The 14,791-nt window shown below is 40.2% G+C and overlaps 1 protein-coding gene across 1 annotated transcript in view; it reads right to left on the minus strand.

The window, feature by feature from the left end:
* The window catches only part of TM9SF3 (transmembrane 9 superfamily member 3), a 66,568-nt gene extending 53,225 nt beyond the window's left edge, over positions 1–13,343 (minus strand). The window contains exons 1-2 of the mRNA XM_045878524.3: positions 13,066–13,343; positions 2,854–3,049 (exon numbers count right to left, since the gene is read on the minus strand). Of these exons, the coding sequence (XP_045734480.1) occupies positions 2,854–3,049; positions 13,066–13,161 (292 nt within the window). The 5' untranslated portion in view covers positions 13,162–13,343. The remainder of the gene's footprint in view (positions 1–2,853; positions 3,050–13,065) is intronic.
* Positions 13,344–14,791: the final 1,448 nt, after the last annotated feature.

Below are 14,791 nucleotides of genomic sequence, written 5' to 3' on the forward strand. Positions count from 1 at the left end.
TTTAATTTTCTCTAAATGTTCTCAATTTAGTATTTTGTCTAGTGGTAGTATATATAACATTATTACAGGGAAAAAAGTTGTGCATAAAATCTCAAGTAAGTGGCATCCTACATTGACTTAAAACTATTGACTAGTTCCCTAAAAGTCTATTTAGTGACCGTCATTTTATGAAATACCAATCCATTTAGCCTGATAGAATCTACTAAATTTAAAAAAAGCCGTGTGTGTATGTATCTATGTGCACATGTGTGATATATACATATATACAGTATTTTCTAGTTTCAAAATATTTCCAAAATTTTATTTTCTTATACCTTCAGAAGAACCTTTAAAAATCAAATACTTGAGAAGTGAAAACATTAACAATATAAATATTTCTATAATTCACATAGGGACAGAAGGTTCTAGTTTCTGTGGCATTATTAATATGCTGTGATATGCCTTGGGTAAATCATTTCATCTCTGGGCCTCACTAAAGGGAAATCAGATGACACAATCTCTAAGGTGCACCGAACCTTTGAAAATTCTATGACAGTACAAATAACCAGGAAACCTCATAAAACATTTTCAAAGCATGATCAAATATGTCTTTGTACAGGACAAGCAAGGGACTACAGTAGAAAAAGAAATCTAATCAGCATTTACTTTTTCATCTGGACCACTTGATTTAGCAGCTCCCTTAAGCAGCATATCCGCGTTGGAGATGCAGAGCTGACAAGACTCCAAGGAACCGCCAACTCTTGGGGAATAACACCTGGCCAGTTCTTGTTCTTTTCATCTAAAGGTACTCAGTTGGAAATTAAAGTAAACCCCACTTTTATAGCCCATGAAAACTGTTTCCCTCTATCTAAACAATCTTTCCATCTCAGCCTCAAGGAACTAATAAAAGAAAGGTGAAGACAGCTGAATGATTACTCTTCTTTAGTAAAACAGGGTGAGGATTTAAAAAAGTGATGAAATCTGTCCATGGTGTAGCAAAGTAGGACTCAGAGTTTTCATCTATTTGCTCTCTCTGGTTCCTCTTTAGTAAACTAGAAATGTGCACCAAACATGAAAAAGGAGAAAGTTATGTGAAAAAATGCAGATTGAGGTTTTCAAAGATCCCACACTCTAAGTTTTCTCCCTACTTGCAATTAAATATTTAGGTTACCTGATTAAATTAAAACACAAGCCTCAGAGCATGTTTACAATAATTTATAAAGTTACAGGACAGGCCACTGTGGTTTAAATTTACAACTTAATTTTATAATTAAGCCTCAAAGAATATAGTGGTGGAGTGGAATGGGGGAGAAGAATGCAAATACGTATACCAATTTTCAACAAGAGTCACAAAAAATAAACACAAGAATAAAATTTAACCAATCAAAATTAAATATTATCTTTAAAATATTATTTTAAAATATCTCAATTCAGGGAGGCTGGGTGGCTCAGTCAGTCAAGCCTCTGCCTTAGGCTCAGGTCAGTGGTCCTGGGGTTCTGGGATCGAGCCCCACACTGGTCTCCCTGCTTAGCAGGGAGTCTGCTTCTCCTCCCACCCCCCCACCCCCGCTCCCACCATGCTCACTCCCTTGCTGGCGCGCTCTCTCAAATAAATAGATAGATAGATAGATAGATAGATAGATAGATAGATAGATAGATAGATAGATGATAGATAGATAGATAAATAAATAAAATCTCTCAATCACATCTTCCTCTCAAAAGTGCAAAAATACCAGAAGTCAGTTATGTTCATTTTACACTTTTAGACAATGAAGTCAAAATTAGAGTAAAGAACTTCAGTAAAATCAATACAGTAAAAGAAATAGGATTAAAATTCAAAGCTCCTGATTACAAGATCCAAGCTCTATTCAAAAATCAAGATGCCTAATCAAAGATCCTGTAAAAATTCAATTACTCAGGCTTCTGCTCACTGAGTTAAAAATGTCTATGCAGGAAATACACTCTCTGACAAATTTCACAGAGGAAAATTAAAAGTTTAAACATACTTAAAGGGCCTGATAAAATCGATACCAGCATAATAAACAGATGAGGATTTTTTCCAATTTTAGTAAGTCTTTGACTTAAATTTTTTTTTTAAGATTTTATTTATTTATCAGAGAAAAAGAGAGCACAAGCAGGGGGAGCGGCAGGCAGAGAGAGAAGCAGACTCCCCACTAAGCAGGGAGCCCAATGGGGGACTCGATCCCAGGACCCTGGGATCATGACCTGAGCCGAAGTCAGACGCTTAACCAACTGAGCCACCCAGGTGTCCCTGACTTAAAATTTAAAACCACACTACCCTACAGGAATTGAGAGAGTAAATTAATACACACTGATTAATACATTCTGAACCAATGGTACAAGTTTGGATTTGAGGCTTTACACATTTTTAAATACCCCATATACCCCGTTCCATCCCTGCACCTCCAGAAATTATGAATCTATGAAAGCCTTCCCAACCACATGTATCCAATGACTAGAGGGTTTACCAGAAATCACTTTTCAGAAAGAAATGTTAGGGAAGTAGAATTTTATTAACAATTATTTATTTTATTATTTTACAAATATTCCAAGTAAATCTTTGTAACTAACATACTTTTCTAAAAGCACTACACTTAACTTGTGGATTAAAACATTTTTTAGAGTCTAGAGCCATGGTTCTCTAAGCTCAATCAGCAATATCCGAGGACAGTTCTGGCTGTCACTACCGGCATCTACTGGATGGAAGCCAAGAACTCCGCTAAACATCCAACAGTGTACAGGTCAGCCTCCCATAAAAAAGAATCATCTGGCTCCAATGTCAACAGTGCCAAAACTCAGAAACCTTGGTCTACAATCTAACTTGTATTATAAGGACTATTAAGGTTCACTTACCTTTGAATTTAATATCCAGACCACTAAATTCCAATTCAACTCCTTGAAGTGCTTCTCCCAGAGTTTCATGGTAATGACTGATACTTTTTTTTGACCCCACACAGAATGGAAGTGAAAAGTACTTATATGTCTCTTGGCGATTATGGTAGGGCCCAACAGTATTCATCCATAAGACAACTTCCTCTTTATCTTGATACTGAAACAAAAAAGCAAATTACAATACGTTTTTTAAAAAATCTAATTCAAATTAAGGGAATATTTGTTATTTGTTCTAAACAAAAGTGTACTGCCTCTGTTTGGGAACCTATAAAATAAAATACTGGAAGTTTATTTTAATCTGATGATCAATGTCATGGTAAATTGGTAAATTTTACACTTGTAGACAATAAAGTCAAAATTAGAGATCAAGACCCTGAGATCAAGACCTGAGCTGAGCTCAAGAGTCGGATGCTTAACCAACTGAGCTGCCCAGGCACCCCAACACTTGTGAATTTTAAAATTTTATCTTCTGATTGTGGCCTCAGGCAGATCCACCTTTTCTTAAACTTTGTTTTATAGAAGGTATTGTATAAACAAAGTCCAATAGCATACAAAAGTCCAATACCACATCAAATAATGATGACCCAGAAACAACATTATTCACCATGCTAATATGGACATGGAAGGAGGAAAGAAAATCAACAGCTTACCCAGAAACTCATGTTAATCATTAGAAACTAAAAAATCTAATGTTGCCAGAAAGCACAAATAAAATTTCATCTACTTTCTAATCTTTTCCATGGCCACTGGTCAAAGTACTAGAAAGGAGAGAAATGACTAAACAAGAGGAAGAGAAAGCCACATTATGAAATCTCCACAGTCCATTCAAGCCATCATTCTATCCTCCCCCCTTTATTATTAGCCTGAAAGACATACACTGTATGCATGTTTCTTTGAATAAATAACTATGGCTCTCCCCATCAGTATATACTGTATGTAGCTAAATCTGGAGTGTGGTCCAATGACTTTGGGTAGGTGACCACCTTTCCAGCATCCAACTAGGGGATGTGCCAAAGATTTCTAAGATCTCAAGTTTAAAATTCCAATGATTCTATGAAAAGCAATTACCCAAATAATTTTAAAACTAGTGCCTGCCACGTATCAATAATTATGTTTGTAACTGAGGATACAGCTTTGAACAAAACATGTTCCCTGCCCTACTGGAGCTCAGAGCCTAAAGGGAAAGATGGACACTGAATAATTATAATAAAGTAAGGTGCTATGGGGCATGTAACAGAGGAAGCTCTCCAACTAACCAAACTACCAAATTCTTACCTCCAGTCCTCCATCTAAGATATACAAACTTTTTTTATTAAAATCCAAGCTTTCCAAAAACATACTCACCCCACCCAAATCTAGTCTTTCTTTGATCTTTGTTTTTCTAATGGTACCACCATTCTCTCAGACAGGAGACTCAAACCCCAAGTCCCTCTGTATTCCAAAAAACACTGACTTATCTACTCTTACCCAGAGCATCTGCCTCTTCCTTTTGATTCACACCACCAGCACCCTATGACTTAGATCTAATCACCACATCTTCAAATATAATAAATCTCATTGTTCATATAAGACATCATCCAAGTCATTTAGAAAGTAATAAACTATCTTACTTTTTGAATATATGAGACACATACCAAGCACAGTGGTATTAAGGATACACAGTTGACCCTTGAACAATGCAGGGTTAGTGTTACCAACCCACCCCAGTGTCAAAAATCCATTATGTAACTTTTGACTCCTCAAAAACTTAACCACTGACAGCCTACTGTTGACCAGAAGCCTTACCAGCAACATAAACAGTCGATTAACACATTTTGTATGTTATATGTATCATATAGTATATTCTTACAATAAGATAAGCTAGAAAAGAGAAAATGTTAAGAAAATTAAAGGAGAAAACAGATTTTATCATACTGTACTGTATTTATGGAAAAAAACCTGCATGTAAGTGAACCTAACGCAGTTCAAACCCATGTTGTTCAAGGGTCAATGTACAGATAAATAAAATACTGTCCTTTCCTTTAAGAAGTTCACAATCCATAGTGAAGCCAGACAAGTAAATGATTAATGATGAATAAGTGTTAAAATTAAGGTAATAAAGGGCTATTGTAGCAATAATAAAGGAATGATTAGTTCTGCCTTGGTAGAGAAGAGTCAGAATGAGTAACAATATAAAAATCATAAGCTGTTTCAAGTAAATTCAGAAAACAATTGTAGATAATCTTCGCGTACGAAGAAGTGAATCAAAGGTCTGAATATATCCATACATCCCCATTCAGTTGACAAAGCTATGTATGCCACCACTCTTCCATCCAGTGCTCATGGTCACTTAGCACTAATCAATCAAGGTACTCCTTTCTGCTAAACATACAGAGATGGTTTTGGCGTAAGAATTCTCAAAGCAGTGAGCTAAACCAATCAATTATCAACTGACTAGATGTGGTATTAGAAACGAAACCTGCTTGCTAGGCAGAAAGCTCTCTGCATAGCATAATGTACACAAAAAGTATTTAATAAATATGATGGGAAAACACTGAAAAATGCTGAAATGTGAAGTTCATTAGCAACTTACTAAAAAAAAAAGCTTGAAGTATGTGTACTGACTGATATGTGCGCTGATTCCAATAGTACCCTCTTAGAGAAAAAAGAAAGGGGACGTAACAAAATACACCCACTTAAGATTAGAATGAGTAAGAGGACCTATCAATGAGGACCTTGTCATTAATCCTGCTGAGTCCGCAGCGATGTTTAAATGTTACTTGTGGAAATAAGCACAAGAACACTCTTTCTATAAATTCCAATACTCATAATTCCTTTAAAAATAGACCAAAACTTGAACATAAAAACAGTTTATTTTATATAAACTGAAACATAAGACTAACATAACCGAAGGGTCACAGTGTATGTTAATCTACACATTCTAAAGTCACTTATTTTAGCCATTCATGAAACCTGAACAGGGCAGGAGACTTGTGATGACATGATGGAAACTGCATGGTCACAAAAACCTACACCATTCTTTTTTTTTTTTTTTTTTAAGATTTTATTTATTTTTTTGACAGAGAGAGACCTAGTGAGAGCAGGAACACAAGCAGGGGGAGTGGGAGAGGGAGAAGCAGGCTTCCCACAGAGCAGGGAGCCCAATGTGGGACTCAATCCCAGGACCCTGGGATCATGACCTGAGCCGAAGGCAGACGCTTAACGACTGAGCCACCCAGGCGCCCAAAACCTACACCATTCTGTAGCCACAGAGTCCTTCTGGGAAGAGGCCTGAAATAATAATTAGAAATATATATATATATATGTAATATACACACACCTTCATACATATACATACACACACACACATATACGCGGGTGTGGTTAGGGTGCATATTAAGGCAAAATGCTTCTTTTCTTTTACATCACTCCTTATGCAGACCATGGTCAATATAATGAACTTAAAATGTTACTTTCATTGCAGTTCTTGCTTATCTCTGAGAGTAAGTGCTCCCAAGACAAGAGTTCTTTTTCAAGAGAGAAAATGTGTCTTAAAAATATCTTGAAATTAGAAAATATCAAAAGGAAGACTTCACACTTTTTAAAAAGAAAAAAAAGCCTTTCCTTTCCCTAAAGCTGCCAAGAAAGTCCCTATCTCCACCAGTCTGTGGGAAGAGAGCAACAGGTAAGGCTCTTCTCTTTCCCCATGGCCAAAAGGCTACCCTAATTCACTTTTAAAACATTCCATGAAGTCCTAGCAAGCTCTTTTTAAATCCTTTCCTTGGAAAAACTCTGAGTTGGCCAATGACACTGAGAAAGATGGAGTTTTATAACTTCCCTGCAGAGTGTAAGCAGAAGGGGAGGAAAAAAGTCAAGGAAGCACAGCAGTGAATCAGGGGATCCCGGAGCATGGCGGTAGCTCCTTCCACAAGGCCTTCCTGGGAAGTAGCCAAATGAGAAGAGGCCAATTCAGACTACCTGCATTCTTCACCTCATGGTTCCATTCATTTTCTAGTTCTCAGAAGAGTTCACTGTTAAACTGAATTTCTCAGCTGTCCACTCCAGCCAAAACGGCTTATAATACGGTCTTCCCTTCCTTTCCTTTTCTACCTTGTTTCTCATGCCATTCCCCCAAATCTATAATGCCCTCCTTCTCTCCACTTAGCCAGTTTCTACTTATCCTTCAAAACTACTCAAATCCTCCTTTCTCAAACCCTCCAATCCTCAGGTAAAGCCTTAACAGATCAATCTCACCATCTTTTCTGACAGTATCATTAGCTAACACTTAATAAGCACCTACTATGTGCTAGGCATAATTCTATGGTCTTACATGAATATTTAATCCTTGCAAAATTTTATAAGATAGGTCTTATTATTTCCCCATTTTACACATTAAACAAACTAAAGAACAGAGATGTTAAATAATTTGTCCAAGATCATACAACTAATTAGTATCATGCTTACAAACTTGGAACTACACTTTTTCTAATCCCTAGTCAGTTTCATTAACTAAAGAGCAAAAACTAAATGAAGAAAATATGAAAAAAGGTACAGTTGTACAAAGCAACTAAAGACAGTACTGAATAGCGAACAACTTTTCCATTTGAACCTTTAATCTGCCCTAAAGAAAAAAACCTTCCTAAGAAGCTACTTGTGTTCTAATTTCCAAAGGCATGACCTTTATTCTCAAGATGTCACCAATGTTAGGCCTCTCTTACTTAAATACTGTTTATGTGCTGGGAAAGAGGAGACAAAGAAGTTTCCCTTCTTGATAGAGACCATGAATTACTTTTTCTTAGGAGGAACACTTTAGGAGATAGTGTTACTGTTGTACTCATGTAAAATCTGAATTAAAAAATGAGAATTTGTATATACAGGCAAAGGACTAACGGTTCAGAATAAGCACCCAAATGCTACCATTTTCATAGGATGAAGTAAAAGATACAGGTTTGGGGGCGCCTGGGTGGCTCAGTCGTTAAGCGTCTGCCTTTGGCTCAGGTCATGATTCCAGGTCCTGGGATCAAGCCCCGCATCAGGCTCCCTGCTCCGCAGGAAGCCTGCTTCTCCCTCTCCCACTCCCCCTGCTTGTATTCCCTCTCTCGCTGTGTCTCTCTCTGTCAAATAAATAAATAAAATCTTAAAAAAAAAAAAAAAGATACAGGTTTGTTTTAAAATACGTATCTGAGAAAGCAAAATCTAGTTCTGAAAGTGTTTCAGAAATCATAATTTCAATGCTTTTTGTTTATTTAAAACACATCAGAATTTTAATACAAATTATAAAATACAGAAGTGTATTTTTGGATAGTCTCTTGAGATAACTGTGCTCTCTCTCTCCCTCTCTCTCAAAATAGCTTTGTACCTAAATAAACTTTTAGTCTACCATAGAGTACAGCTGAAAATAGGACAATGAATTATGGTATTTCCTAAAACTGATCTATATTAAAGTACTCACAAATTCACCTATAGTAAAGAGTTTGTTCTCTTTATAAATCTTCAAATAAGTTTTAAAGAGTTCCTATACTTTTTTTTTAAGATTTTTATTTATTTATTTATTTATTTGACATAGAGAAAGACAGCAAGAGAGGGAACACAAGCAGGGGGAGTGGGAGAGGGAGAAGCAGGCTCCCCGCAGAGCAGGTAGCCTGACGCGGGGCCCCATCCCAGGACCCTGGGATCTTGACCTGAGCTGAAAGCAGACGCTTAAGGACTGAGCCACCCAGGTGCCCCAAGAGTTCCTATACTCTTAAAGACAAAGAAAAAAGGCTGCTATTTGCCAAAGGAAAGCAAACAAACTATTCCTAAAATCACTCAGTGGTATAACTTTATAGCAGAGGCTGACTATAAGCTACCCTAGGAACAGATCAGGTCCTTCTTACATTACCTACCAGAGGTACAATGGGCCATGAAGAAATGGGAGTTTAGCCTAATTAGGGCCCTAAATCACAATAGGCATCCCAAAGACTATGCATCTTAAATGAACAGTGGTCTGGATTTGTTCACTGTGCTTTAAGCAATAGGGTTTCACGCTTCCAACACTGCATATTCTTGTCCTTAGTAGCTCCCTAATTACTCAAGTCACTCAACAAGCCCTGATTAAATACCACTGTGCCGAGCACCGAACCTGGGTATGTTAATAGACCAAAAAAAAAAAAAAAAAAAAATTGACTGTGATCCTGAGGAAACAGAACCCATAAAACTTCAAGTACAAACTATAAAATGTATTAAGATTCTAGTGCCCTTCATTACTGGTTTTTGGTGCTGACATCTTTACATAGTATTACTATGGAAATTATACCTACAAGACAAGTTAGAAAAAGCAAGGACCAGAGAGTCACCAGGCCTCTTCAGGTCATTAGGAAAATGAGTGTGTTGGATTAAATGATCTCAAGACTTCCGAGTTCTAAAATTCTGATTCTCAATTTGAAATCTTTTTAACAGAGTCCTTTGGAATCTTGGGAGACATGGTAATCTAACTATAGATGTTTCCAAGTTCTCTGAGTTTCAGAAAACCAAATAAGCATAAACCACACCTTCTATATCCTTCACTCACTCTAAAATGTCTTTTTTATGACCCTTAATCACATATTAAGGGCTTGTCTTTCATGAAAGGGCTCACTATTTTTTTTATTCCAAACAGTATGTCCTGCAATCCATGTCTGATTCAACCTTAGAAAGGTGAAAGGACATATCTTTATATATTCTAGATATATACCCTATATAGAGTATATACTCTAGAAGTCAACAGCGTATTTCCTTCTCATTATCCTTATGAGAATATTAAAAGATCTCTGCATTTAAAAGCACATAAAAGGGACCCTTGGGTGGCTCAGTTGGTTAAGCATCTGCCTTCGGCCCCGCATCGGGCTCCCTGCTCGGCAGGGAGTCTGCTTCTCCCTCTGACCCTCCTCCCTCTCATGCTCTCTGTCTCTCATTCTCTCTCTCTCAAATAAATAAATAAAATCTTAAAAAAAAAAAAAAAAAAAGCATCTGCCTTCAGCTCAGGTCACGATCTCGGGGTCCTGGGATAGAGTCCCTCATTGGGCTCCTTGCTCAGCAGGGAGCCTGCTTCTCCCTCTGCCTGCCACTGTCCCTGCTTGTGCTCTTTCTCTGTCTGACAAATAAATAAAATCTTAAAAAAAAAAAAAAGCATAAAAAATACCATGTCAAATGGTCAGCTGAATCCTAATTCAGTAGGTAAAATAAGAGAAATAAGGGGCTTTGTGAAACTACATAAACTAGTTATCCCTTCTTAAGACCAGCTATATAAGTTGTGGGACCCAGTCCAAAATAAAAATGCAGGTCTCCTTGTTCAAAACTTATTAAGGGGTTCCTGGCTGGCTCAAACAGGGGAGTATGCAACTCTTGATCTCAGGGTCATAAGTTCAAGGCCCACGATGGATGTAGAGCTTAAAAAAAAAGAAAACTTATTAAAAATTTCTATATGGTGACAGCAGAGCATCAAAACAAACACAGTATCCACATGCTTGCATACATTGTGTGACTGCACAGGTCAAATGCCCATTAAGTGGGCCCTATCCCTCTTTAATGCAAATCCAAACATCTCCTCAGTAACAACCCATTAATGGAGTTAGACTTAACCAAAAATTTCTTTAAGCACTTAAAAAGAATATCAATACAGAGAACTACTCAATTTAATACTAAGTGTTTTACTGTCCTATTTTTAGAATAAAGGGCTGCAGAGCATATCCTATGAAAGTGTAAAAGACTATTAATTCAGACTGTCTGAGCTCAAATCCTACCTCATCCCCACTGGCTGTGTGGCCTCAGACAAGTGACTTAACCTCTGTAGCACTGGTTTCCTCATCTATAAAAAGGTATAATATTATCTCCCTCACAAGGTTATTTATATTTAAAATAAGAGTTAATATATGTAAAGTACTTAGCACATGTTGCCAACAAAAGTCATATTAGTTATTATTTCTATCTGGAAACTCTCTTCACAGAAAGTTAATCTAAACGGCAAACTAACTTCTGAAAATTGTTCTTTAATTAATAATTCAATCCTACAGGTTTTTATTACACACCTACTCAACACCCTTCCCTTGGCAATTTTTCTCTTTCAATATCATTCTCTCTTCACTAGCTACTTCCATCCTCTTGGTAGGAAAAAAATTCACTTGACCATAACCTTTTCAGTACTTTTATCTGGCTAAGGTAAGTGCCCAGTTTTCAAGAAATATTTTTTAAAAACTTGGGGAAAGTAAAAATTTTGGCTAATAGCCAAAAAAAAAAAAATGACACTTATTTAAATTTTATACTTACGGCTTAATGTTATTCTTCCTATAACGTTTTGCTTTTTAAATAATGTATATTAATAACAGGTAACCAAGTTGAGACCAGTTCAATGTAGACATGAATAAAATGAAATGGATTCTAAATCTTTCTGCCCAGCAATTACCCCACACACACTACTACATCCTCTCAAAAAGCGTTTCTCATATATTTTATATTCTATTACTGGTATAAAAAATTGAAATGTTCCCGGCAATAAAATTTCAGTGAAATCTGTATTTACATTGTTAATCTATAAATTAAACTCAGGCCTTTTTATATACCTCCAATTTGTGAAATATTAGTAGTTTTCCCTACTTATAGCAGTTTATATAAAACACAAGATCAAAAAGAAGAACATTAATCTTAAATTTGTATGCCTGTATGGTAAGAGAGAGCTATGAGTTTTGTTACTTTCCCTAAGTATTCAAAAAACTGGAAAAATATTAGTGACAATACAACTGACTAAAAGGATGCGCACTGCAAATGAACAGTTCTTACACTTTTAGATTTTACCTGTCAGAGAAAACAACAGGAAAGAGTTTTTTTAATTTAACTGTTTAAACTGTGAACAAAATTATCTTAAGGTGAAGTCACAAATACAGCACAAAAACATGTCACTGATTTCAGATTCGTGTCTCCAAATATATATATATATACATATATATATATATGTATACACACACACACACACACACACACACACACACAAGGAAGAAGTTTCTGGCTGTGACTGAAGGTAAAATAGCCAAAAGCTTAGAGCTCCATTAGCTAAAATAAAAGCCCAGCCAACCCAGAATTAGAGAAAAGAAGTCTGGTTAATTACAAATAAAATCTAAAGTAGGGTCCACTGAATAAATAAGGACGATCGCTTCAATTCCTCACCTATCAGGAATTACAGAAGACTCCCCCAAATCTTTCAGATCTAGTACGTACACAACCTCTCACGAAAAATCACGTCATTAATGAGGTACGATATTAAAAAAAAAATTACTCGCTAAGCAACATCTCAATTTACAAGACTTCCCTGCCTGGCTCACATCTACCACTCCGAAAACCATCGAGTTACATACAGCCCTAAATGAAAAACACTGAAGAGTCGTTAACATCCACGCTTTGATGTGAAAATGCCAATTAAGTAAACAGCCAATCAATTTTAAGCCAAACGCAAAAGGGACTGTTCTCGGTCTACAGAAATAATGGGAACCTCAAGCCCCCTTACAGCCAGAAGATGCACGGAGACCACTGGGATGGGAGCCTCATCTAAGGGCTAGAAAGGGTGAGCAGAAAGTTACAAGAAAGGCCCAGAACTGAGTGCGTGCAGACTGAGTGCATGCATGTACACGTGTAACCTGCTCTTCACCCCAAGTTTATCAATGCTGTCCCCACGCCAGGGGTTTGATCCGGTTTGGGCAGGAGAGAAAATAAAGGCCGGTGAGGACCAAGAAGTGGCGGATATTTCCTGGTTAGTGTATGACGGGTAATCGTGATGCATCCATCTTCCGCTGTGTCGCAGCCCCCAGTTGCCAGAGCGCAGCTCTCCTCCCTGGGGGCACCAGCCCCGAGCCCGGCTGCCCGCGGCCCCTCCCGGGGGGGGTGAGCGCCGACCCTCACCACGCTCCCGCCCCGGCCCCCAGCCCTTGGAGCGTGGCGCCATTTAGGTGCGGGTTGGACGACGAGGCCCAGGCGCTCGGGAGCGGAGTCCTGCCCCGGGAGCGCACACAAACGCCTCCTCCCAGCTCCCGGGGTTCCTGCTCCGCCAGGCCCAACCGGAAGGCGTCCACGGCGGCCGCGGGGCTCCGCCGGGCCGCCCGGCCCTCCAGGCCGCACCGCGCCGGCCCGGGCGGCGGGCCGGAGCGGCGGGCCGGGGGCGGCCGCGCCGGCCGGGGGGGTGCCTCTCACCGTGTGCTCGTGCTCGTCCGCCCGGGCCCGGGGCAGCACCAGCAGCAACAGCGCGGCGGCCGCCGCCACGCCAGGAGCGCCCGGCAGCGGCCTCATCCTCCGCGCTCCCACCGGCACGGCGCCGGCCCACCGACTCCTCCTCCGCCGCCGCCGCCGCCGCCGCCGCGGCTGATTCGCATCCACGGGGCACGGACAGACGCACGGGGCCCGGGCCCAGCCGCTGGCTCCTCCGCGCCGCCGCCGTCACCGCCCGCTCCCGAGCCTCCCCCGCCCCCCGGCGCCTCTCAGCCTCTTCCTCTGACTCAGCCACGTCATCCGGCCACCCCGGCACACGCCGGAAGTGCCTCGCGACGCGGGGCCGCAACGGCCGCCCGCCGCCCCACCCGGGAGCCGCGAGCCGTGGCCGCCGAGGGGCTCTGCTCCGGCCGCCCCACGCGCCGCCCGGTCGCCCGCCTGGCCCGCTGGGGCCTCCCGGCCGGCCGCCCCTGGGCCTCGGGAGCGGCGGCGCGCACCCACGGCCCCGGCCTGGAGCCTTGCGCGGGTGCCTGACCTGCGCGCGCTTCGGGCCGCGTCCCGGCGCTGGGAGCTGTGTGACCTTGGCCAAACCGTTTAAGTTTTCCTGGCCTCATTTTCCTCGGCTGTGAAATGGGGTGGGACCTGCCCCCTCTGGAGCGTGGGGGATCAGATCGGATAACCCTTTGCAGGCTCCCGGCCACCGCCATCAAGCAGTCACGCGCGCCTCTGATCATGGGAGATTGGTTAGACCCGTACTGGAGTGGTTGTGTTTTAGAGTCACTTGACTATTTATCGGGCCCCTGCTAGTCGATCTTGTTGAAATTCTTATTCATTTATCTGTTCAATTATATTGTTGGTCTCCTGTCCACAGACATAAACACCTCTTGGAATCTGAGCTCCCCTCCTAAGCAGAGATCCTTTGCACTGCCATTATTTCCTGTGCCTAGAACAGTGCCAGGCCCGTAGTAGGAACTTGAAAAATGCTCGTCGTGTAAATATGGCACCACCATCTACACAGTCCTCTAAGCCAAAAAGCTGGAACTTGCAGTCAGACGGTCTCTTTCAACCATGAGCAGTCGACAAGTGGTTGCATTTGGTCACTTAGAAATGCCTCAAAAATTTATTTTTCCTCTCTTCTGCCAGTAACAAACAGTCTCCATCTCACTACATACTGAAACAGTCTTCCCTGCCACCAGTCTTCCCTCACTGTTTATCCTCCCCAACAAGTGTGAGAGTGATCTTTCTAAAAAGAAACCTGGTTATATCACTCCCTTGTTTAAAACACTCCTTGAGGGTGGCTGGGTGGCTCAGTCGGTTAAGCATCCTACTCTTGATTCCATCTGGGGTCATAATCTGAGGGTGGTGGGATTCAGCCGGCATCCAGCTCCTCGATCCGGGGGAGTCTACTGGAGATTCTCTCCCTCTGCCTCTGCCCCTCCCACTGCTCGTGCACCCTCTCCCTCTCTCAATAAATAAATAAACAAATCTTTTTAAAAATTATTTTAAAATTATTTTAAAATTTAAAATAAAATTAAATTAATTAAAATTAAATAAAATTTAAAATAAATTTTAAAATTAAAATTTAAAAATTATTTTTAAATTATTTTAAAAACAATCCCTTGAATTTTGTTTAAATAAGTCATGGAATCACAGCTAAGATTTTCATCTGCCAAGCACTATTCTGAGCCCTTTACACCTGTTGACTCATTCA

This window comes from Mirounga angustirostris, unplaced genomic scaffold, assembly GCF_029215605.1.
Source record: "Mirounga angustirostris isolate CCGP_5_RB_7025 unplaced genomic scaffold, mMirAng1.0.hap1 SCAF_6, whole genome shotgun sequence".
Taxonomy (NCBI): Eukaryota; Metazoa; Chordata; class Mammalia; order Carnivora; family Phocidae; genus Mirounga; species Mirounga angustirostris.